Here is a 26286-nt window from a genome sequence, read left to right as displayed (position 1 = left end):
TTCGACAATGATTTCCTGCTGATCCTCAGACTCATCCCGAGACTTGTCGTCAGAGGATGTGGCTCACTCTATTAGATCATCTCTGCCGTGGCCTCCCATCTCTGGAATGCTAGGTTGTGTATGGCGCAGCAGACCATGCTGATTAGTGAAAGAGGGGCCAAAGAAAATTGCAGAGAGCCGCCTGTACCTGTGGTCTGCTCAATGATGGCTCTGGTAGATGTGTGGCTCTCATCATAACGTATCTCAACTTCTGTCCATGGATTTCTCACCGGGGTCATGAGCCATCTCATCACCTGGTCTCCAAGAAGTCAACTTTCATGACAGAACATCCATGGTGCCTGGAAGGGCCTAAGGATATACGAGCTGTGACTACGCCCAGGGGAGTGGGCACATGCCTGCATGACCCTTTACAATGTTCACATACAAGTTGGACATTTGAATAGAATGAAAACCTTTACAATCGACAAATGCCCCAGGCCAGCCCAATAGAGCTCTGATGGCCACATGCATGCAATCTATCACACCTTGAACTTTTGAGGAATCCAGTGAAGCCTCTGGCTCTCTTGGCCTGACTAACATCACCAGTGGTGAAGGAGATGAAGCCTTTTTCCCACCTAAACATAGCTTCCATGACTACCTTTATGCAATGGTGAGCTAAAGCGTGAGATATGCTGCAAAGGTCTCTGCTGGTGCCTGGAAAGATGTTGATGCATAAAAATTCAAGGCCACAGTTGTCTTGAGAGCAACAGGCATAGGATGGCCACCAACAAAATTTGAACTGATCTCCCCAACCAACAATTCACAAAGGGAGGTCACTGTCTCCCTGGAGAGATGCGGTCTGTGAAGGTAGTGGTGCTCTGAGAGCTGAAGGGAATTCATTCTTTGCCTGTAGACTCCCTGTACAGAATAGTGTCTTCTCCTACCATGGACTGGTTGCTGTTGCTGTCTGTCTTGTTCTGGTCCTTATGCAGTAGCAGGTCCCTTACCTGCCTGGACCGCAGGGTGCCCCTGTCCCTGGACAGCTGGCCTCCTCTGCCTCCTACTCTTTGTTTCTTCATCACTGGAGAAACCTCCTCCAGAGTGCACAGTCTCCACGGGTACAGTGATCTCAGGTTCCTTTGTTGGAGTCCTCACCCTCCAGGATAGCCCTATCTCCAGGCCCACTTCTCTCTCACACTTTCCTTATTTGTAATGTCAGCCTACAGAAAAACTGAAGTAAAGTCTACTAACAGCCAAACACTGCCACCTTCAGCAGCAGGCTCTGCTGCTACTGCCCTATGGTCCCCTTTGCAGGCTTTTCCATCTGCCTTGTGCTGCCTCCTCATACCTGGTGTAAACCAACTCATCCCCAATGTTTTTCCCATGCGACTGAGGTGTCAGCTGTGGCTCAGTTCATAGCACCCTCGCCTTTGAATCAGAAGGTTGTGGGTTCATGTCCCACTCCCGGAAACCAAGAACTGTGAATGTACTCGAAAGAGTTACATGCGATCTGTTGATAACTCGAAAGAGTTACATGGAGTGTGCAATGTAAAATTGCAGTCAATTGCTTCTTTAACAAGCTCAATAGCCAGCTAATTGCGTTTTTCAAAATGGTGGGTGAGCTTCCAATTTCAATGGCCATATTATCAGAGACTGCCGGGGTGACATTGAACCTGCTGACCCGACATCACCACAACATGTCTGATGTAATTGCTGGGAGTGGAGGGGTGGGGGGGGTGGGGGGGGTGGGGGGGGGGGGGGGCGGCAGGGGGTGGAGGGTGCAACCTTCCTGATTTGCGGATGTTAAAATCCAGCCCAGAGATGCAATTAAAACTGGGGACATGACTCCAGCTGCGATAGTCAAAATGTTAAAAAAAAACCACGAGAATTAGATATTTTTAAAAGAAAAATGTAACTTTCAGGTGGCTGATCAAGTGAACCAATAGGTGCAACACAAAAATTGGAATATGGATCAGCTTGCACTAAATAATAAAGTCTAAGAGAACAAAAGAGAGAAGTTAGGAGAATTGATTTTTATGGAAGATGGAAGAGCTTGCAATTAAAAAATGCCTTTCAGAACCTCAGAACATCACAAAGTGATTTACAGCCAGTGAAGTATGTTTGAAGTGTAGTCACTGTTGTATTGTAGTACCACATTACGGAGAGGGCTGTCACTTTAAGGGCTCTGTTAGGCCCCTCAGTGCCTCATAGGCCCCAATTTGTATAACAAAAGAATGTCCTGCCTGTTTTTGGAGCGCATGCTGGGACCCCATTTAAATGCCTGCCTGGGAATTGAAAGCAATTATTTGCAGGAGGACCCCAACAGGCCTTTAACTGCCACTCGCCCATTTTTAAGGCACAAAATGAAAAATCATCAGATGAAAACCTCACCCATACCTTTTGCATTGAAGAACATAACAAAGCAATTTACCTCTATATCACTGACATGTACATAATAAATATATGTTTACGACATTGGTAACAAGTCTTATACAATCTATAAATAGTTTGAGGGTGAGCAATTTGGGTCTGAAACAAGTGTCTTAAACTTAAATAAATGCAATTACAGACTTATGAATATAGAGTTGGCTAAAGGGGAATAGGAAAATAGGTGAAAAGGTAAGATGGGAGAGAAGTGGCAGACATTTAAGAAGATATTTCATAACTCTCAATTAAGATATATTCAATTTTGATAGAAAGGCTGTATAAGAAGGATGCACCTTCCGTGGCTAAAAAAATTCAGGATGGTATCAAACTGCTGCAAAGATTAGTGATAGATCTGAAGATTGGGAACATTTTAGAAACCGGCAAAGGATGACTAAAAAAAAGAGGGAGTAATTGGGCTATGAGAGAAATTAGCCAGAAATATAAAAACAGACAGTGAAATCTTCTACAAGTATATCAAAAGGAAAAGAATAGTGAAAGTAAGCACTGGTCCCTTGGAGAGTGAAACTGGGGATGTAATAATGGGAAACAAGGAAATGGCAGAGACTTTGAACTAGTATATTGTATCTGTCTTTACAGTAGCACACAGAAAGCACCCCAAGAATAATTGAAAAGTAAGGGGCAAAAGGGAGGGGGGAACTTAAAACAATCACTAGAGAAAAGGTACGATGAAAACTAACGGGACTAAAGTCTGACAAGTGCCCTGGACCTGATGGCCCATATCCTAACATCTTAAATAAAGTGGCTGCAGAGATTGTGGTTGTAAGATTCTGAAATTTCCTAGATTCTGGTAAGGTCCCAGCGGACTGGAAAACCGCAAATGTAACACCACTATTCAAGAAAGGATGGAGACAGAAAGAAGGAAACTATCAGCCAATTAATCTAACATCTGTCACTGGGAAAAAGCTAGAATCCATTACTAAGCATGGTAGGAGATTTAGAAAATTATAATACAATCAGGTTGATTCAACATGGTTTTGTGAAAGGGAAACTGTATTTGACAAATTTATTAGATTTCTTTCAGGATGTAACAAGTAGGGTAGATAAAGGGGAACTGGTAGATGTAGTGTATTTAGATTTCCAAAAGGCATTCAATTAGGTGCCACATAAAAAATTCCTGCACAAGTTAAGAGGTCATGGTGTTGGGGTGATATATTAGCATGGATAGAGGAATGATTAACTAACAAGAAACAGAGATTGAGGAGAAGGGGTTTATTTTCAGGTTGGCAAACTAACTAGTGGAGTGCCACAGGGATCAGTGCTGGAGCCTCAGCTATTTACTGTCTATATTCTTGAGTTACCAATTAATCTGAAGGGGGTGATATAGTATACTGACATTACTGTCTAGGCTTTATGCCTGCAATGCAGAGAGTATTCTCACTAGGGCCGGGTTTCAGTATAAACATTTTCTTTTATATGGGCTTTATGCCTGGAGTATAGAACGGAAATTCGAGCGTTAAGCCTGGAGTACAGAACTAAAATTTGGGCTTTATGCCTGGAGTTCAGAAACAGTATAGAATCAATGGTTTGTGGAGAGGCTTCAAGGGTTGGTAAAAATGGTTTCCAGTTCTTATTTATGGTCTTATGGTATATTAATGACTTGATGAAGGGACCAACGGTATTGTAGCCAAATTTGGTAGGAAAGCAAGTTCTGAGGAGGATACAAGGAGTCTGCAAAAGGATATAGATAGGTTAAGTCAGTGGGCAAAGATCTGGTAGATAGATCATAATGTGGGAAAATGTGAGGTTGTCCACTTTGGCAAGAGGAATAGAAAAGCAGAATATTATTTAACTGGAGAGAGACTGCGGAATTCTGAAGTACAGAAGGATCTTGTTGTCTTTGTACATGAATCACAAAAAATCAGCATGCAGGTACAGCAAGTAATTAAGATAAATGGAATGTTGGCCATTATTGCAAGGAGGATTGAGTATAAAAGCCTGCCTCTGGAGTACCGTATACAGTTTTGGATTCTTTACTTAAGGAGCAATGTACTTGTATTGGAAGCAGTTCAGGGGAGATTCACTAGGCTGATTCCTGGAATGAATTGCTTGTCTTCTGAGGAAAGGTTGGGCAGGTTGGGCCTATACTCATTGGAATGTACTCAAAGAATGGGAGGTGATCTTATTGAAACCGATAAGATTCTGGAAGGCTTGACAGGAAAGATGTTGAGGGGATGATTCCCCTCGTGTGGGGAATCTAGAATTGAGGGCACAGTTTCAAAATAAGAGATCTCCGGCAGAATCTTGCCCTTGGATGGCGGGCGGGCCCCACCGGCTTGGTGGCAGGCGGGCAGCCGACCCCCGCCACTGAAACGGGGCGCGCCGCCATTTTAAGTGAGCGGGCCAATTAAGGCCCGCCCAGCGGCATCCCCAACGGGAAGCTCTATGCACTTCCTGTGCGGGGCGGGGGAGGGATTCCCCAGCTGTCAAAGTGCGCACTGCTCCCTGAGGGAAAGTCCTGTCTCAGGGAAAATACTGATAGTGTCAAAAACATTAAAAATAGAAACATTAAAAAATTATTAACATGTCCCCCTCATGTGACAATGTCACACGAGATGTGACATGTTAATAAAGAACACATACACTTTATTAATTTTTTACAATACGGACATGAAACTTCAGCCCGCCAGTGGGCGAAGTTTCATCAATAATCTGGAGCCCGCTGGGGCTCCTGGCCTGCCCGCCAGCCTTAAGCTTGGATGGGCAGGTCTTTAATTACTTTAAATAGCCTGTCAATGACGTCATCCCGCGTCATTTTCCCCTCGGTGACCGGGCCCCGCCCCCAAATCGCCGAGGGGAAAATCCTGGCCCTCACATTTTCAAAGATGAGGAGGAATTTCTTCACTCAGAGTTGCTAATCTTTGGAAGTCTCTTCCTCAGAGAGCAGTGAGGCTGGGGTCACTGAATATATTCAAGGTTGAGTTAAACAGAGCATTTATTGTTCAACCCTAATTTCCCTTGAGAAGCTGGCAGTGAGCTATCTTCTTGAACTACTATAGTCCATCCTGTAGCAGTTTAGTACCAGAGTGGCTTCCTAGGTCGTTTCAGAGGGAAGCTATGAGTCAAGCACGTTGCTGTGGGTCTGAAGTCACATGCAGGCCAGACAAGGTAAGGACAGCAGATTTCAATCTCTAAAGGACATTCGTGAGCCAAATGGATTTTTACGGCAATCAATGATAGTTTCATATGATAGTTTCATGCTCACCATTACTGCAGCTAGTTTGCAATTCCAGACTTATTAATAATTGAATTTAAATTCCACCAGCTGCCATGGTAGCTTTTGAACCCATATCCCCAAAGCATTAGCCTGGGCCTCTGGATTACAGTGGTATTACCACTATGCCACCATCTCCCCCAACTATTGAATGGGTGAGCAGGCTCGATGGGCTGAATGGCCTACTCCTGCTCCTATTTCTTATAAGTAAGCAGGTCACTGTCAATTCAACTCTACGAGAATGCACAGTCAAGCCTTCTGGTTTTGAACTCGGACATTGCTATATACTTTTGTTAAATCTAATGGTTAAACAGGAATAGCTGACTGTTCCAGATGTCTCCACTACAGTAAATGATCATTAAAAAAGGCTTCAACCCAACAACAGTTTTCAATTGTGTTCAATCCTGATAAAGCTAATGGGGTAGAAATTTCTGGATTTGCTATCGCTGTTTTGCAGTAATGCAAAAGATAAATTTCTACCCTTAAGGTTTTTATTTTATGTGAGAAGCTTTGATATTCACCCACCTCTTCAATACAAATACGTACAGAAACTGAAACAAAATACCATTTCTTTATGGAATAAGTACTATAATCATTTTACTTATTAAATAAATCTGTAACATTCACATCATACTCTTATTAGTTGATTATGTAAATAAAGAAGAAGCAATTGAAGATTTAGAACAGAAGCTAAATGAGAATGCTTCATGTCGCTGAACCTTGTGACTTTCAAAAGGCTCCCACAATAGCTCCTACACCACAGTCTGTGCAACAAGCAATAAATCTAATGAGTGTCCAAAAAATGCAAGCATGGACAGCTTTATTGGCAAGCCTCAGTGTTTATAGATGTGCCATTTATTGAAGTGGCTTTGAATGCAAGAGCTGTACAAATTGAAAACATGTCCTTCACAACTGTTCATTGTGGTATTCTCTTCTCAAACTTTCAGTGATAGGATAAATGTACAAGTTGCAATTATACCACACCTTTCAGAAAAATCAGGACATCAAAAGTGCTTCAAAGCCAAAAAACCCTTATTTTATTATTCGTTCATGGGATGTGAGCAAGACCACTATTTATTGCCCATCCTTAATTGCCCTTGAGAAGGTGGTGGTGGTGAGCTGCCTTCTTGAACTGCTGCAGTCCCTGTAGTGCAGGTACACCCACAGTGCTGTTAGGATGGGAATTCAAGAATTTTGACCCAGTGACAGTGAAGGAACGGTGATATAGTTCTAAGTCAGGGCGATGTGTGACTTAGAAAGGAACTTGCAGCTCATGGCTGTCCCCATGCATGTACTTCTCTTGTCCTTCTAGGTGGAAGAGATCTTGGGCAGAATTTTCTGCCTGTCAGGCGGGCCAGTTGGAAGCAAGCGCGGGTGAGCGTGGAGCCAATCGCCACCCGTGATCGGCTCCGCGCCGCCATTTTACATGGGCGGGCCAATTAAGGCACGCCCCAGCGTGATTCGCAGCTCAAGGACAGCGGGAGGGGGCGGGTAGCGGCGGGACTGCAATGACTGTTGTGTCCAATGGCGACCCGGCGGCCTGTTTAAAGAGCGCACAGGCAGCCTTTCAAAGGCTGGCAGTGATGGCCAGCAGAAGGGCTCCCGAAAGCGTTGCTGCTGAGCAGGCCAGGCAGGAGGGCACGTCGGCGGGTTAACTGTGCCCCTTCCTTCTCAGGTGAGTGCCTTGCTGCCCTCGTCGAGGAGGTGGTGGCACCACGTGAAATCCTAGTGCCGAGGGACAGGAGGAGGAGGCCCCCCCCACATGACGAAAAGTGCCTGGGAGGGAGGGGTGGCAGAAAGGGTCAGCGCGCACAGTGTGGTGCGACGCACCTGGGTTCAGTGTTGCAAGCACTTTGCCGACCTGTTGAGATCGGGAAGGGCGAGTACTGTGTTGGCGCGGGGCATTTAGCACAGCAGGTAGGTTGGCCACCCTAGCCCCCTCTGGCCCCCCTGCAACCACCACCACAAACCTCCCCCCACCCCACACCCGCCCCACCACCACCACCACCAGCTATGAATATAGTTACTGCATTGAATCATTCTCGGCATGTGTCCCTCGCTGGGTGGGCCAGCATTTATTGCCTATGCCTAGTTCACCCTGAGAGGGTGGTGCTGAGCTGGGTACTGCACCCGCTGCATGTGGTGCACTTACACCCACAGTACTGTTTTGGGGGTGACCTCAAGGGTCTGTACCTAAGCGCAGTGCTGGAACACCGAAACATGTCAAAGTCAGGCTGCTGACTGACTGGGAGGGGGATTATCAGGTGGTGGGACACCCATCCATCCGCTGCCCTTGGCGCTCTACGTGGCAGTGCTTCCTTGCTTTGGAAGGTCATACAGTGTGGGTGGCAAATGTGATGGAGGCAGCACCTGGGCAAGGGGGTCAGCCCTGGCTGCTTAGGGTGAGTGTCCGGCTGCACCAGGGTCACGATTCACATGAGCCCTGCAATGTTTCACTCAGGTGGGGGTGGCAGGGATGCGATGGGAATCCAGGTACAGGGCGGACTAATCAATGCTTCTCCCTCCTTTTCAGGAGAAGACCACACACAATAACGCAGCGTGGATGCGGACTGGTGGAGGCCAGGCGCTCTTGGCGTTTCTCACCAGATATGAGCAGGAGGCTCTTGAGCTGAAGAGGCACCATGCACCCAGGTCAACCAGTAGCGGTGAGGTTGGGATGCCAGTGGGAGGTAAGAGATGTCACAATGTCTGTCCTAGCAACCATTCCACTGTTGACTGTTTAGTGAATTCAGCTTCCAACATGGGTTTCCCATTGATTATGGAAGGAGGAGCGCATCCTAATCCTGGGGCCAGGCATGCACATTGACAGTGTAACGACTTCTACTGATCAAATGTCCTTGTTCTTCCTTTCGGCCTCACTGGAGCATGCCCAGAATGGGGAAGCAGACAGCCCGCCACTAACACCTGAGGGCCCTGATGACTTACAAGCACCAGCCAGGCAGGCACCGTCGCAGATACTAGCACCTCGGTGAGGATGAGATCGTCGGCTAGTGTCCCGGGGCACAGTGGTGAGGGCACTTCACACTCGCTGGAGGTGCGGGCGGAGACAGAGAGTGCCCATGGCGCCAGCAATCGGAAGACTGCAGGGGACCAGGAGCATGCTCAGTTGGTACCGGATGATAGGCCTCTGGAGTCACCCCTGAGGCAGCAGACGCTGGAAGTCCAGCAGGATCTGTGGGAGGATCTGGCGGAGATCATGAGGCAATGCATGGCATGGTCTCCGTGATGGAGGGGTCTATGCAGTGCATCAGCAATTCATTGACTCTCATGGCTGAGCGTAATGCCTCCTCCATGGAGAGACTCTCATGGAGATGCTCGTCCAGGAGAACATTCAGGGTTCCTGGGGATGCGTTCAGACCAGCAAGCCCTCACAGGGCATTGACCTCAGCTGGTCAGCGTCAGTGTGGGAAATGGATTGGGCACTCAGTATCCCAGCTAGGTGCCCATCCAACAATGGTGAGTAGGGAGGCCCGAAGCGACCTCACGTTGGCGCAGCAACTGCCTATGGTCTCTGCGGGCTCCTCTCAGGGCGTGCCAGAAGAGGGCAGCAGCTCATCTGCCCCTCTGCCAGTGACCGTGGGATCTGATGAGGCTGTGGTGACTGGGGAGATGCCAGCCATGCCACTGGCTACTCCCTCCCAGGCAGGGCCATTACAGGCTCCACGGGCCAGGGGACGCCCGCCAAGGTGATCAAGGCCAACAGGACAGCAGGGTGAACAGGCTGCCTCAGATGCCAGTGCCAGCGAGGGAGGAGCACCTAGACATGGCACCCGGAAACTTAAGCTTAAGGCACCTTAGGCACACCATGGGCTTCTCACTGGTGGCTTTCTGTTTCCCCGCTATTAGTTGATTATAATTCGGTATGCAGCTCAACACCGGTGAATGAAGTTTCATTTCTGTCTTGTTTTGTGAATTCATAAATGTTTTAGTTGTAAACAAGGCTCAAGGTGTTTCCTTACTTCTGCAGGTGGACGGGAACCCATGATGTTATGAGTGACTTGTTTGTTGGTGAGCTTTATTGACAAAGCACATAGTTAATGTTCCCAACCAGACAGATGTTGCTCTCAGGTATCGAATATGGAGCCTGCAGCCCTGACGTGTGTTGGAGGTCCATCTGTGGAGGGCTAGCTGAAGGTTTGTTGCATTAAAGCCTCCCAGGTGACACTGCCTCCCTGGCGTATGCCCGGGTCAGTGTCTGCCCCCTCAGCGTTCTCCTGAGTGTGCTCGTCCTTGGACTCACTGCTGGACTCATCATGTGCAGCCAGAGCATCTGCGTCTACATCTTCTTCCTCCTCTGTGTCCCCCCTTTCCAGTGCCAGATTGTGGAGAGCACAGCATGCAAACACTATCAGTGACACACAATCTGGGGAGTATTGCAGTGTGCCCCCTGAATGGTCGAGGCATCGAAAGCACATCTTGAGAAGACTGATGGTTCTCTCAACCACAGCCCTTGTGGTGCCGTGGCTCCTATTGTAACACTGCTCAGCTTCTGTTCTTGGATGGCCGAGAGGCATCATGAGCCACCTTTTGAGGGGATAGCCCTTGTCACCCAGCAGCCATCCACCCAGTTGGGCAGGAGCACTGAAGAGCCCCGTCACCTGGGAGTGTCTGAGGATGCAGGCGTCGTGGGAGCTGCCTGGGTACCTTGCACAGATTTGCAGAATCTGCATCCTATGGTCACACACTATCTGCATGTTCAGGAAGCGGAATCCCTTCCTATTGACAAAGGCACCCAGCTTGCCCACTGGTGCCTTGATGGCCACATGTGTACAGTCTATAGCACCCTGGACACAGGGAAACCCAGCAATCGCTGCAAAGCCTCTGGCTCGCTCTGCCTGGCTGGCCTCGTCCCAGTGGTAGTGAATGAAAGTTAATGCACGCCTGAACAGAGCGTCTATGACCTGCTTGACACAAGTGTGCACAGCTGACTGGGAGACACTGCAAAGATCACCCACCGACCCCTGGAAAGAGCCAGAGGCATAGAAGTTGAGGGCAGCCATGACCTTCAACGCCACTGGCAAGGGGTGCCCACCCACACAGTTAGCGCTGATCTCAAGGCCTTTCATCTGACAAATGAAGGTGACTGTCTCCCTTGAGAGACGGAGCCTCCTTCGGCACTGCACCTCAGACATATTGAGGTAGCTGCTTCACCGCCTGTAAACCCTGGCAGCAGGAGAGTGGCGTCTTCTGCTTCCCCTTCTGCCTTGCACTTCCTGTTGGCCCTGAGCCCCTTGTGCCTGCGCCTGTCCTCCTAAAGGTGGCTCCCCTGGAGGCTGAATATGGACTCCTGGCCTCCTCCCCCTTTCAGGCCCTCTCTTCCTCCTCAGAGGTGGTGCCTCCAGTGGAGACCACAACTCCGATTCCCAGAGTAAGGGGAGGCTGCCTGAAACCAGCAAGGCCCCAAGAATGATGTTTACTCCAGAGTCCTGACCTGAAGCCTATTATTCCTGTGCAAGCAGCTGTGAAGAGATTTGAAGTTCTCCTGTTCACACAAACAAGTAGGAGTAAGTTTAAACATTAAATGTCTACCAAATACCACTTGCGAGCCCACTCACCCCTCTTATCCCGCCCGTGGATGAGGGTTTTAAAAATGTGGCCTACCCGCCTGCCCGGTGCACCCGTGTGACTCTCTGCAGATCACACAGGCTCCGAAAAATCGCCGTCTATTAATGCCTCAAGGGCCTTAAGTGGCCCGTTAATTAATGGCGGGTGCGCACCGGAGCTCATAGCGCACCCACCCACCGAGGTTTTCCACCCACAGTGGTTGACAGGGCCCTCAACCGTGTCCGGCCCATCTCCCGCACATCCGCCCTCACAACTTCCTCTCCCTCCCAGAACCATAATAGGGTCCCCCTTGTCCTCACTTATCACCCCACCAGCCTCCGCATTCAAAGGATCATCCTCCACCATTTCCGCCAAGTCCAGCATGATGCCACCACCAAACACATCTTCCCTTTACCACACCTGCGGCATTCCGTTGGGACCGTTCCCTCCGGGACACCCTGGTCCACTCCTCCATTACCCTCTACACCTCAACCCCTCCCACGGCACCTTCCCATGCAACTGCAGAAGGTGCCACACCTGCCCTTTTACTTCCCCCCTCCTCACCATCCAAGGGCCTAAACACTCCTTTCAAGTGAAGCAGCACTTCACTTGCACTTACCTCAATTTAGTCTACTGCATTCGCTGCTCCCAATGCCGTCTCCTCTACATTGGAGAGACCAAACACAGCCTGGGTGACCGCTTTGCAGAACACCTTCGGTCTGTCCACAAGCATGACCCAGACCTCCCTGTCGCTTGCCATTTCAACACTCCACCCTGCTCTCATGCCCACATGTCCGTCCTTGGCCTGCTGCAATGTTCCAGTGAAGCTCAACGCAAACTGGAGGAACAGCACCCCATCTTCCGATTAGGCACTTTGCAGCCTTCCGGACTTAACACTGAGTTCAACAACTTCAGATCGTGAACTCTCTCCTCCATTCCCACCCCCTTTCCAATCCCCCTTTTTCCAAAAATTTATATATTTTTTATATATTTTTTTTTAATATATATATTTTTCTTTTCCCACCTATTTCTATTATTTTTAAATGTATTTCCATTCATTGTTTTATCTCCGCCTTTTAGCCCATTTCAATCCCTTCCCCCTACCCCACCCCCACTGGGACCATCTGCCACTAGCTTGTCCTCCTTGCTACCCTTAATGTCACCATTAGCACATCCTTTAGCTAATATCACCACCATCAACACCCCTTTGTCCTTTTGTCTATGACATCTTTGGCAATCTCTTCTTTGCCTCCACCTATCACTGGCCCTCTATCCAGCTCTACCTGTCCCATCCCCCTCAACCAGCCTCCATTTCACCTAATTTCTATTTTTCCTTAGTTCTGATGAAGAGTCATACGGACTCGAAACGTTAACTAAATTCCTCTCCGCAGATGCTGTCAGACCTGCTGAGATTTTCCAGCTATTTTTGTTTTTATTTCAGATTTCCAGCATCTGCAGTATTTTGCTTTTACCGAAATATCGTGATGGCTCACGGCGACATTGGGACGCACGCCCGACATCACCGCGCATCATTTTACACGTCACCGTGTCGGGCCCGCCCCCTGCATGCTGACGTCAAAATTCTGGCCCTTGGATTTGAAGGCGCTGTCAAAGGAGCCTTCACAAGTCGCTGCAGGGTGCATCTTGTAGATGGTGCACACAGCCCCCACTGCGCACTGGTGATGGAAGGAGTGAATCTTTAGGTTGTGGATGGGGTGCCAATCTTGTAGGCTGCTTTGCCCTGAACACCTTTGAACTTCTTGAGCGTTGTTGAGCTTCACTCATCCAGGCCATCATTGTTTTAACTTGGGGGAAGGTGGCAGTCAACTTTGATACTTGACAGCAAAGCTATGAAGAGATATTCAGTCTTATGGATATCCAATGGGTCTGTAGCTTAAATGAAAAGTGAAAACAGTCTAAATGCTCACCCTGAATACCCGATAGGATCAATTTTACTTGTCTTATCTGAAACAAAAAAGGTCAAAAGATGCCTTTATGGGATATACATAGCTGAATATACAAACTAGCTAGACTATGAAGATTATGAAGATATGAAGACTATGAAGACTAATGAAGACTGTGAGCATGCCATTCAAGCTGCCAATGCTGCAATTGAAGTCAACAGTTTACCACCATAATGGCAATGCATGTGTATCCAAGTTTCTCCAGAGGATGGCACTGTACTCTCTTTTTAAAAAAATACTGGCAGGGGGAATTTTTATGGCTCAATACTTGGGTGGTAAACTAATCAGGGTAAAGCTGCCTGGTTTAAATTTCAAACAACACTTGGCAGTTAATTATAAGTCACCATCACTAATGCATTCTCCATGGCAACGCTTCTACCAATCAGAGTCCATTGTCAACCAATCAGCACTTTCTTCACACACAGTGTAAATTGTTTCTTTCCCCTTATGTTGGTATTCTTGTGAATGTCCAGAAGAGTGCAAGATGAAAAACTTCGACATGTCTTTTTTTTCATCAATACTGAAGTTCTGTGCTACCAAATGACTAAATGGGCGCTAAGTCAAGTTCCACCCCATCGTTTCCCCAGCCTAACTGAGCAATGCCATGGAAGGTTGACTAGTACATACGAATGTTACATGATACATTCTTTTTCAAAATAGCGGGCCTTGGCTGTTCATTAAAATAAGTAACCTCCTGAAAACAATTACTACTGAGGTGAAACCCATTGAGATCTAAAAGTTTGAAATTGAAGAAGCACAAAAAAAACCTCATGGATTCCTTGAGTAAAACAGTTACATTTTATCATTTCTATTTTTAGAATCCGTCAATTCAGTCTCACTGGGGAACACAAGGTACCGTTCTATCATCTTGATGTGAAAACCAGGTTGTAATTGATGATACTAAACACACTATGTACTGCCAAATTACTGTTTCGTTAATCATTTCAGTATACTCGCCAGTCCACTTCTGCTTTGGCTCCATTGTAAAATCAATAAGCCCAGCTTCACATGGAGCTTAAGATTTAAAGGGACCACACATTCCCTGCTTTTCTTGATGTGACTCAAAAGTCATATGCCAGGAAATTTCTTTTGGGATTTTCACAGCTGCAAGATTAGCGGAAATCCTGGATAGACATTTAAATGGGAATTTCCGCTAAGGTTACAGCACCTGGTTGGAGAACATGAGAGAAAATCTCCGGCAATATTTTTAAACTGGAAAGGGTGCCCTTAATCATATTGGAGTTAATGACAAGTGAATTATTTGTTTTAAAAATAACAGTGTAGAATTTTAATTCACGTTTACTTCTTATACATTGCAGCCAGGTGACAGATGAGTAAATGGGGTGTGAGGTTGGTGCACTGCCTAAAGTATAGGAAAATTGACAATGCAGGCACCTCAAGTACCAAGCTAATAATGGCCACCTTCTCCATTCAAATGTCCCAAACATCTGACTTTAAGAGAGAAGACATCACAACTCCTTATCTAATATAAAAACAAAAAACTACTGCGGATGCTGGAAATCCAAAACAAAAACAAAATTACCTGGAAAAACTCAGCAGGTCTGGCAGCATCGGCAGAGAAGAAAAGAGTTGACGTTTCGAGTCCTCATGACCCTTCAACAGAACTCAGTTCTGTTGAAGGGTCGTGAGGACTCGAAACGTCAACTCCTTATCTACATGCACGAATTGCAGTGTAATTTAGTGGAATGGAATCTAAACCTAATTCTTCAAAGGCAACTAGTTTTTTTATAATAAGTACATTATTACTGACATACAGACCTATTAATAAAACAAAATAGTCACAAGAAACAAGAAGGAATCCCAATGGAGTTTGGAAGACAGTTAAACATCCCCAGAGAGAAACAAGGTTACTGTAGACATGTTCTTCACTCAAGAGTGCACTCAAGTTTGAGTTGTAAAAGCTATTTACATTATTTTCACAAGTACCTGCAAATTATGAAATAATGTTCTGTCAAGCAGGAAACAGACTAAGCCTAAAGGTTGATGGCTGATGCACCCCAATCTATTCTGGCTGAGATACAGTCTGCAGATTGTATTGACAAATGACCCCGCTTTATTATTATTCCGACAATAACAGATGATACTGGATGGCAAGTCGCTGATTGTGCAGCTTCCCCCATGTGAAAGAGGCAAAATAGCTACTGAGCATTGCAGCTGCAATTCCGATATGTAGGGCTCAATTATGTTGATTAAAATCTATATTTAAAGACTCCTGTCAACTATTCTGCTTGCAGCCCACAACCTGCATTTCTTGATGAAATTTTATTCATTTAATGTTTCTTTTCCAATATCGTGTGCGCTTAACCATAGCAAACAGTTGGGGAAGATTCAGTGAATCAGTTCTGGATGTTCATTAATGTCAATGTGACAGGACCACTAGCAGATGAAGAGTTTTATTTTTGAGAGAAAAAAATCCTACAGTGGAGTCCAGAATTAACACTTTAATCTGCCAGTTCCTAAAACGCATCTGAAGTGTCACCTAGACAGTAATATGCAGTAATATGCAAATATTCAGTAATATGCAAATGGAAAACACTTTGAGACAGGTAACTCTGGCAGTACTCCACCTGCCTTTTCAGATGGAAGCAAATGATCCCATGGCATAATTACAAAGAAGAGCAGAGTGGAGAAGTCTTGGCGATATTTATTCCTCAACTAACATCACTAAAACAGATGATCAGGTTATTATCTGATTCTCTGTCTGTAAAGCACTTTGGGATATCCAGCGTTATGAAAAGCTCTATATGAATGCAGATCTTCTTTAAGTATTCACTTTATTCAGTGAATGCTCTTTGTTTCCCTCGGTAGCAGTGGATCTTTTCTCAAGTTTCTAAATTTCCAAATTCCTGCACTTCTCAGGACATCACGACTATGCTTCTGAACTGGACTACACAAGACTCAGTTGCTGTTCAGTTGCTTAACTTATAAAGTAACTTTGCTCAGCTAATAGCCCATCCCTCACTGACACTGTTACCCGCTGCGTCTGTGACTGGCCTAAGTGGTTTCTTAACTTCAGCTACAGCCTAGTTCCTGGCCAGACATGAACTGTCCTCAGCCAAAATACACTTCTCCACTGCTGCTGGGTCTTATGGTGACTTCCAACCTCACCATCATCTCTTTTTCTGCCCGCAACCAATTTTGCACATATCCTGGAGCTTCATTCCCACAGAAACACCTCCATCACTGCTTCTGTAAAGCACCTTGGGATATTTTTCTCCTGATTGCGCAGGTATTTGCTGCATTGTTGGTACCACAAGAGGAGAATGTAGGGCTAGCGAGTGGAAATAGCTGAAGAGTCCCTGTGCGTGGAGACAATGGGAAAGAATCACTACTCCCAGAGGGTAGTTTGGGAGTCAGAAATGAAGTGCAGAAAGCAGGAGGGTGCATGTCAGTGCCACTGGTGTAACTCAAGGAATAGGGGAAAGCAAACTGGGGCCCACAAATGCAACACAGAAAGTAGCCTGGTCTCTCAAGATCACAGACGCTTTGGCGGTAGATTTTGGACTGGCTCTGTCTTAAACCACATAAACATTTACAATCATTAGAAATAGTAAAGTTAGCAGTACATTAATAGATCACCACATTGCACTATTGAATGTTCATAGGCGCAATGACATCCTTGGTTCACAAACAGCTCAACTTGAGGAATGGCAGGGAGTGGAAAACAATGCAATTCTCCAGTGAGCAACAGGAAAAATAAGACTGACTGGTGGTAGCTGCTGTTTATGAAGTGATATTGTCAGCTGCCTTGGGACAGGCTTTATGATTACCCATTGTATCAAAATTTTTTAAAAAAAGATCTGTAATGGTGAAAGGCGTAAATTGCTCCAGCATCTTGATTTTTATCCCTTCAAGAAATAATGGAGTATGGACTTGTAACATTAACAAAAGCATAGATAAAATCATAAACTACTCACACTGGCATTCCTTGCAGCATTTTCCTTCCACATACACTGGAGCATTACCTGGAGGACAATTCTCAGGAGGGCAGATCAGCCTCTTGCACTGGACTGTTCCGTTCTGGGGAAAACATTGTGATGTTATTTCAAGACTCGCTTCGCTAGACATCAACGTCAATGCATTATTAAACATAATAATCCATGGCCCATTTATACATACCAAGCTTTCTGTATATCTCTTGTATGTTGAGGAACTGATAATATTGCAAAAAAAATTATGTACGATTGTAAAATCTAACTGACAGAAGTCCTACTGTAATAAAAGCAAAATACTGCGGATTTTGGAAATCTGAAACAAAAACAGAAAACGCTGGAAAAACTCAGCAGGTCTAACAGTATCTGTGGAGAGAAAAAAAAATAGAGTTAACGTTTCAAGTCTGTATGGCTCATCTTCAGAGCTAAAGAGAAGTAAAAATGTGATGAAATTTATACTGTTTAAGGGGGGGTTGAACAGGTGAAGCTGGATAGAAGGCTACTGATAGGTGGGGGCAAAGGAGAGATTGCCAGAGACGTCATGGACAAAAGGACAAAGGGGTGTTAATGATAGTGGTACTGGCTAAAGGAGGAGCTGATGGTGGCATTAAAGTCAGAAAGCAGAATGTGATAATAGCAGGACAAGGGTAAGCACTCTGGAAAGGACAACATGAACAAGTGACAGGTGACCCTTATGGGGGTGGGGTGGGGTGGGGGAGGGGACAGTGGTGGAAAGAAAGATTGAAAATAGGATCAAAAGTGGGGATTAGAACAATGAATAAAAATGAAAATAAATAAGAATAAAAATAAGTGGATAAAAAATAAAAATTAAAAAATGGTTCAGACATGAACTCTCTCCTCCATCCTTGCCCTCTTTTTTATCCCCTTTGTCAATATTCATTTTCATTTTTAAGTTTTTTATCAACTTATTTTTATTTATTTTCATTGTTATTCATTGTTTTATCCCCACCTTTTATCCTATTTTCAAACGTTTTTCCCACCACCGTCCCCTCCCCCCACCCCAGCCCCACAAGGCCATCTGTCACTCGTTCATGTTGTTCTTTCCAGAGTGCTTACCCTTGTCCTGCTGTTATCACATTTTGCTTTCTGGCCTTAATGCCGCCATCAGCACCTCCTCCAGCCAGTACCACTATCGTTAACACCCCTTTGTCCTTTTGTCCAGGACATCTCTGGCAACCTCTCCTTTGCCTCCACCTATCGCTGGCCTTCTATCCAGCTTCACCTGCCCCACCCACCTCCCCCCTTAAACAGTATAAATTTCATTGCATTTTTACTTCTCTTTAGCTCTGAAGAAGAGTAATGCGGACTCAAAACATTAACTCTGTTTTTGTTCTCTCCACTGACGCTGTTAGACCTGCTGAATTTTTCCAGCATTTTCTGTTTTTGTTTCAGAAGTCCTAATGTTTTGTATTTCTTCCTAATAAAGTTCCCTTCACACTTTGGGTAGATAAAGGAGGGAGAGGGAATGATTTCACACTTTATACTTCAAAATGACTCTGTCTATTTTACCATACATATAACATTGGCAACGGTCAGCAAAAAAAAAAGGATGAGCTCGAAATCATTGATAGGAATTTCCTTGGACTTCATCCAAAAGTAACTTTGGTGAAGGTTTGGAGCAGACCCCATTTCCAGGTGCAAATGAGGTTTCCACTAAACTTATAGTGGAAACTTTGAGGAAAATTCTGGCACGAGTGTTTGCCTTGTGCCCTGCAGGACTCAAAGTGAAATTATAGGCATACTAAAACGTGCCTCAATATTTTTTTATAGAGTGACTCTTTGCTTCCAGCTCCTCCCAACTTTTAGTTTCTAACTAGCTGGCCAATCAGCGCATTGTGCTATTATCTTCTTAGGCTTAAGAGTAAGATGCCTTTTCTACATTATTCCCAGGCAGCGTTTAATTGATGTACCTAAACTCCCACTCACAAGACACAGAGCCGTTAGGCTGTGCTGGTTTTATCAACACAATCCGGCTGAAAAGGGCTATGGGGTAAGGACCGAGGAGTGGGACCAGCTGGGTTGCCCTTGCAGCGAGCCAGCATGGACTCAACAGGCCGAATGGTCCCCGTCTGCGCTGTAACCATTCGTTTGTTCCATTTTATGAAATCAGCCAGCTAACAGGGAATTTTAAATGCAAGTTACATTAAGCATAAATCAAGTTCCTGCAAACTTTAACACTGATCTAAAATACATTTCACCCAAAGCTGGCCCTATTCACAAAATTGGCCGGTGCAATTAGGTTCAGTTGTAAAAGAAGAGTTAAATGACTCCTGGATGGGCCTTTGCCTATTGATGTTTCGAAGCAGAATCACTGCGTTTGTATAGGGCCTCCCCAACTGGACTAACATTGTTGACTCCTGCCTTTAGGCTTCCTCCTTTAAGAAAGGCCCTTGGACATTGGTTCAGTTATTTTTTCTTGCGGTCAGTCCCCACCCTGAGGATATTCTTCCCACCCACTGCTGCTGAATCTCATTCAGTAAGTTTATCCCATATTAGACTTGCTTCCTCCTTGCTTTCTAGTGTCCCTGCTTTTTACACTTAATATAATCCAAAAGTTTCGATGCCCAAACCCTGCCTTACATTTTATCCCATTCAGCCATTGTTACCCTTGCTGACATACGTCGGTTCCCTGTCCTTAGCTGAAATTACAATCTTCGTCCTTTTCCTCTAGTCCCTACATAGACGTTGGTTAAGCAAGACATCAAGAAACTGGAAGCATTTCACTTGTACTGTCAGAGGTATCTGCTGGGAATTAAATTGTTTGATTCGCCCCCAGGTGTAACAACAAGAACCAGAGTTTAGATGATGGAGTCATCATGAATACAATAGTCAGCTTTCGTCACATTTTGGTAACATTGCATGTCTCTGAGAGAAAGTTCCTGTTAATCAGATGTTGAGGGTTGGATTTGCTGTCCGGATGGGACACACGACCTGCTCTAGGTTGGAGACATGCATAGTTAACCTGGCTGCATCAGATCAGTAGCCGGTGGGAAATGGAACTCTTTGGTACTTAGAATAAAGTCGTGATCTACTGACACAATAGATCTCTGAGGCTGAATTTTGGTTCCTGGTTCCCAATCCCACCGTTGGGAGGAAGTGCAGATTGCCAATCCTCCAGGATTTCCCTGGAGTCTCCAGGAATTGAATATCAATCTCCAGGACACTCCTGGAGAAATGTCATAGAGATATTAAAAAATATTTATTTTCTAATTTTCTTTGAACATTTCTCCTTACCAGATATAAAATAACAAAAATGGAAAAAACTTTGTTTGGCTGACAGTCAAGCATCTCCCAATTGGGTAATGATTCTTTGTTTTCCAATTGGTGTAGGAAGACAGTGCATCACAAGGATGGATGTGTCAAATGACTATTGGCTAGAGTGCGAGGCAAGTCATGTGATGAACCCTCCAGGAATACATTTAACCACAGTTGGCAATCCTAGTTGGGACTCCAGACATGCCAGTGCTGGGACGTAGAGGGGGATTTTCAAGGAGGCGGCCACACGTAGCCAACTCCGGGAACTCCACCCAATTAAGGGTAGCAGGCAAGCTCTCGAGTCTGCAGGGCTAATAGCAGGCCTTCCTATGGTGAAAGATTGGCAGAGAGGTGGACGCTACTGAAGTGTGTAAGACAGCGCAAGGGCACCTCTATTCCTGTTCGCTGGACACACATCTGGTCACTCACAAAGCTAGACAGGCCAGGGCCTTCAGGGATTAGGGGGAAAAGCCCTCCACAGTAACGGCCATTGCTGCAGATGCAGTCAATTCACAGAGCGGAGACTTCCAGATACATTGGAGCCTCCGACTCTGAGGTCTGCTCGCCCTGCTGCTGGGAGTCTGACACGGTTTCATGGGCGGCCTCTTGACAACTCGTGCACCAGATAAAAGGTCGTGTCAGCATCAGGAGAATGCCCTTAATTAACCCTTTAAGGGGATTAATAGGTTACCGCTATGCCATGGCAGGTAACCGTTCCGACCATCAATCCTTCTTCTTCTAAGTGCCGGTTATATAGGAAAAAATGTGTCATGAAGCCTGCCCATTGCCCAACAAGAATTTCCTTCTGTTTTCGGGGTCCAAACCCACTGTCACAGGCCATTGAAAATGCAGTCGCCGCTGGCTAAGCGTAATTGCTTTCTAGAGACCCTTAGTCCATTGTATTGGAGCTTTACATCCCTTCTCCAATCCTTCAGTCATCTAACTCAAGCATCTTTTGGGTCGCCACTCACTTATTATCATTGGTAACAGAACATCCACCATCTTGTCCATACTCTCTTCAGCCAGTTCCTTAAACCTCTCCACCTTTCCATTTTGTTCTTTGCAAAATCCATTCTTTTGACCAAGGTTTCTCCTAACTCTTAGCCCACGATTTATTGTCCAATCCTTTATTCCTTTTATCTATGTTTTCTCCACTCCACTGTAAGCATCTTGGGACATTTTTAAACTGGTGTTAAAGGAAAATTTTGGTGGCATGCTAAAAACCACAAATTGGTGGGGAGGGCGGGGGGGAAGAGATATTCCCTCCAACGCATTTAATTTCCCCCGTGCTGCCTCGTTTTCAATTTAATCTCATATAACAAGCAGAACAGTTCTACACAGGCCGTTCAAGAGCCATAGAAACTGGGAAAGTATAAAACAAAGGAAGAGTTGGCTTTCAGCACTGTTATCTGCACTGGTAAAAGAGGTAGTGTTGTGGAGCACCTTGCACGTGCAGTTCTTACAGCCGTCTGCCCAGTACACCGATTCCCTGTAGACCCGATCTTTCACCTTACAGCTCTTCTCACAGTAACAATGATCCAAACTGTTCATCTTCTCCTCAGCGTAAGATAGCTGTGTGAACAATTCAATTCACAGAGTCATTATAATCTTATATAACCTTTATATAACAAATAAGTATCTGGTTATTTTAAAAGAACTGCTGTGAGAGAGACTGCTTCCTGTAATCTGTGATTTCAGGCTATGCTCTGATGGAGCCCCATTGCTGGGCCAAATTAAAACTACTCAAAATTGCCACGTGCAAAGCTGTTTAAAAACAGTCATTTGGTAGCACAGGACTTGAATCCTGCCGAAAAGAGAGATATGCTGCTGAATCTTTTTGTCTTGAACTTATCAGGACAAACACAAGAATGTCAAATTTCAAACAATTACAACAATTTATACTATAGGAGAAAAGGGTGCTGATTGGTTGACAAGTCAATCCTGATTGGCCGAGGCAATGGCTTGGAGAAAACAGTGGCGAACCATGGGTTCTCCAGGCTCCCGGGGAATTTAAAAAAAAGGCGCATGGCTTGAACACGTTGCTCTTGTTTGTAGAGGATGGGTCCTTGTTTACGAATGTATGTTGTTTCTAGCAAGAGTAAACGAGCCATGTCATGGGCTCGATTTATTATCTCAAACTGCTGGTTAGCGTAGCTATTAGCTCACTCAGGGTTGTTCAGCAAGCGCTGTCCAACCACGGAATCACATCTAGCAGTAGACTTTATTTTTATGTTTTGTAAGCGTGGGCTGTACTGTGTACAGGTTTGTACTCTGCCTATTACAAAAAGCTTCAGCAACAAGTCTCTTTTCAGCTACTTAAAAAGTAAATGTCTGGTAAAAACACTCGACTTTTGTAAATGCAAGTAGGTATGATGAAATCAGTGTTAATGCATAATCCTATCATTAGTTACATCAGCTTCAAATAGTTGCACAGCTTAGTTTAAAAATATTTTAAAAGTGCATAGTGAATGTTTATGCTGCAGCTGATACAGGAACTGCTTCAATATGACTTTCCCGTGTCTGACACTGTGAGGAGCTTTTTGGACAGCTGATCACAATAAATTGGTCAATCCCAAATTGCTTCAAAATTTCCTCAACTTGCTTTGTTTAACTTCTGAAGCAGGGGTGGGCAAGGGTGCTGTAGGTACTGTGGGGCAGAGAGGGAGGGCCAGGTGCTACTTACAGTAGCATGCTGGACCAGTAATCCAGAGGCCTAGACTAATGATCCAGAAATATGAGTTCAAATCCCACCACGGCAGCTGGGGAATTTCAATTCAATCAATCAATTCCAAAAATCTGCATCAAAAAGCTGGTATCCATAATGGTGACCAAGGAGCTACTGGATAGTCATAAAAACCAATCTGGTTCACTAATGTCCTTCAGGAAAGCAAGTATACCTTCCTCACCCTGTCTGGTCTATACATGACTTCAGACCCTCAGCAATGTGGTTGACTCTTAATTGCCCTCTGAAGCGGCCCAGCATGCCACTCAGTTGTATTCAAGTAGGTGGCTCACCATCACCTTCTCAAAGGCAATTAGGGATGGGCAATAATTGCTGACCTTGTGAGGAATGCCCACATCCTCTCAATGGAATCAAAAGAAAATCTCAAGTCTCACTTGTAATTACAGTGATTGGTCCATCTCACTGAGGCCTGAGCAATATAACTGATGCCAGGCTCAAAGCCTATTAGGGGTGGTTCCACACTCCAGAAGGGATTATTTCACATTTCCGATACAAGACGTGACATTTTAAACCAAACAACTTGGGAAATGGGAGACTTCAGTCAAAGTTCATAGAACTTTATAATTTGCTTTGTTTTAATTGGTTTCAAATATGACTTCAGAACCACAATTTAATCAAGAACAAAAAGATAACAGAATCATTTACTGTCAGAGGACTTAAACAGAAAGTGATTGAAACCCAAAGGATATTGATTGTCATATCATCAGCATACTTCAGAAGGAGCCACATGACTGTACTGCAGTCAACGAAACCTAAATCAAGTTTTGTGATAGCCTTAATTCATAATGCTCTCTGAATAAACTAGAGAACATACTCTTGCTTTTTAATGTGGAAATGCTATTACAGTTTTTGAAAAGTTCATTGCATTATGCCAAGATCCAGTATATTTGGTATTAATTGAAGAACAGAGGTTTCTTCCAGCCTCCTAGCCAATTCCTCCATCAATTCTGTCAAAAACAGCCCCAATTGGTCATTCATCTCATTATCTGTGGAACTCATATTGTGTGCAAAGTGGCCGCTATATTTGCTTACATAACAACAGTAAGCGTGAAGCACATTGGGGTGCCCAGAGAGGTGCAATAAGGTATTAAATCATTTTTTAAAAATTAACTATTGGAGAAATTGATTATCTAAAAGTCTTTCTATTTAAAAAAAAATGACCTTTGCTGATGTCTTGGCTAAAATATCTTGCAGCTCCATAATCTTCTGTACAAGTCCATGGAAATCATTGCATGTTGGACAGGCTGAAATGATAAGAGTTTGAGTTTTTAAAGCAAGAATGTGAAATTCAAGACATAGAGATAAAAATCTTAACATTCAATGGCATTACCATCACTGAATCCCCCACTGTCAACATCCTGGGGATTACCATTGACCAGAAACTGAACTGGACTAGCCATATAAATACTGTGGCTACAACAGCAGGTAGGCTGGGAATCCTACAACGAGTAACTTGCCTCCTGATTCCCCAAAACCTGTCCACCATCTACAAAGCACAAGTCAGGAGCGTGATGGAATACTCTCCACTTGTCTGGATGAGTGCAGCTCCAACAACACTCAAGAAGCTCAACATCATCCAGCACAAAGCACCTCACTTGATTGGCACCCCATCCACAAACATTCACTCCCTCCAACACCAACACACAGTGGAAGCAGTGTGTACCATCTACAAGATGCACTGCAGGAACTCGCCAAAGCTCCAGATTGTACCATTCAAACCCATGACCGCTAACATCTAGAAGCACAAGGGCAGCAGATACCATGGGAACACTACCACCTGGAGATTCCCTTCCAAGACGCCCACCATCCTGGCTTGGAACTATATCGCCGTCCTTCACAGTCGCTGGGTCAAAATCCTGGAACTCCCTTCCTAACAGCACTGTGGGTGTACCTACACCACATGGACTGCAGCAGTTCAAGAAGGCAGCTCAGCACCACCTTCTCAAGGGCAATTAGGGATGGGCAATAAATGCTGGCCTAGGCAGCGAAGCCCGCATCCCGTGAATGAATAAAGGCCGGGATTTTCCAGCCCCGCCCGCCACCGGGATCGTCCGGTCCCGCCAAAAGTCAATAGACATTTGGGAGGGCCGCCTCACTCCCCGTGCCGGGTCCCACCACAACAGGGCTGGAAAATCCCAGTCAACGTACTTTGGGCTGGCTCTCCAAATTTTCCATTCCTGCCCGTGACAGATCCTGCCTGAATCCCAGCCTAAGGAAAATGAATACTGGGAATCTGAAATAAAAGACAAAAATGATGGAAAGGTATGATAGGTTTCTTAGCATTTGAATGGGAGAGACTAACACTCCAACTGTGACTCTAGCTGACTAGTTCTGATGAAGAGTCTCGTTCGCTATATAAATTCGTCTCTCGCTTTCGAAAGCAAAATGTTGCCGATGCTGCAAATCCGAAATAAAAGCAGGGAGTTCTGGAAACCCTCAGCGAGACAGGCAACATCTCTGGGCAGAGCTTCAGAGTTCATGCTCTGATGAACAATGATTGAAATGAAGGGCTGGATTTTATCACAGCATTCAGAGCCCCGACGTTCTGATCAATTGGGGTTCCTGAACTGGCTCTTGGCTGCTGGTGCCTGTTCCCAGAGGTGCACTCCTATTTGGCTGCTTAATCTCCTAATTGCATTTTTCATCCTATTAATCGGAGGGCTGGCTGGTCTGAAACCTCGGCAGCCCCGCCGAGAGAGCTGGTGCTACTTGAGGCAGGTCAGTGACTACAGAGACCATCTCAACATGGAGGCGCCATTGGAGGCTTTCATGAAGATGAAAAGTGGCGAGGGCTGAAGATTGTAGGTTACTCTGAGCTGAGTGCAAACTCCTCCAGAGGAATTGTTTAGACAATGGGTGTGAGGCTTTCCTGCCCACAACCTGGTTATTAGGGCATGAAACAGAGAGGCTGCAGTGAGATGGCAGCCTCCACATATGGCAGGGGGTCTGTCCTGCCAGCTACAAAATGCTGTTAAGGCCGTAAAATTGCCCCTAGTTGGGACTCGAATCATCTTAAGTGGTTGCCCGCTTCCTTGGCGTGGTTGCCAATCGGGTTCTCACTTGCCATTGGGAAATGTCCTAGGTGGCAGGAATGTATCGGGGAGCTGTCCTGATGTGGCTGCTCCCTATTTTCCCTGCCCCCTCCTG

General features: G+C 45.4%; 1 protein-coding gene across 1 annotated transcript in view; it reads right to left on the bottom strand.

Moving 5' to 3' along the window:
• Positions 1–26286, bottom strand: part of LOC144696347 (protein kinase C-binding protein NELL2-like) — a 303704-nt gene that overhangs the window by 210515 nt on the left and 66903 nt on the right. Inside the window, exons 7-9 of the mRNA XM_078567565.1 lie at positions 24301–24383; positions 21840–21968; positions 17106–17208 (exon numbers count right to left, since the gene is read on the bottom strand). Of these exons, the coding sequence (XP_078423691.1) occupies positions 17106–17208; positions 21840–21968; positions 24301–24383 (315 nt within the window). The remainder of the gene's footprint in view (positions 1–17105; positions 17209–21839; positions 21969–24300; positions 24384–26286) is intronic.

This window comes from Cetorhinus maximus, chromosome 22 (assembly GCF_964194155.1).
Source record: "Cetorhinus maximus chromosome 22, sCetMax3.hap1.1, whole genome shotgun sequence".
Taxonomy (NCBI): Eukaryota; Metazoa; Chordata; class Chondrichthyes; order Lamniformes; family Cetorhinidae; genus Cetorhinus; species Cetorhinus maximus.
This window is presented reverse-complemented; position numbering and strand designations above follow the sequence as displayed.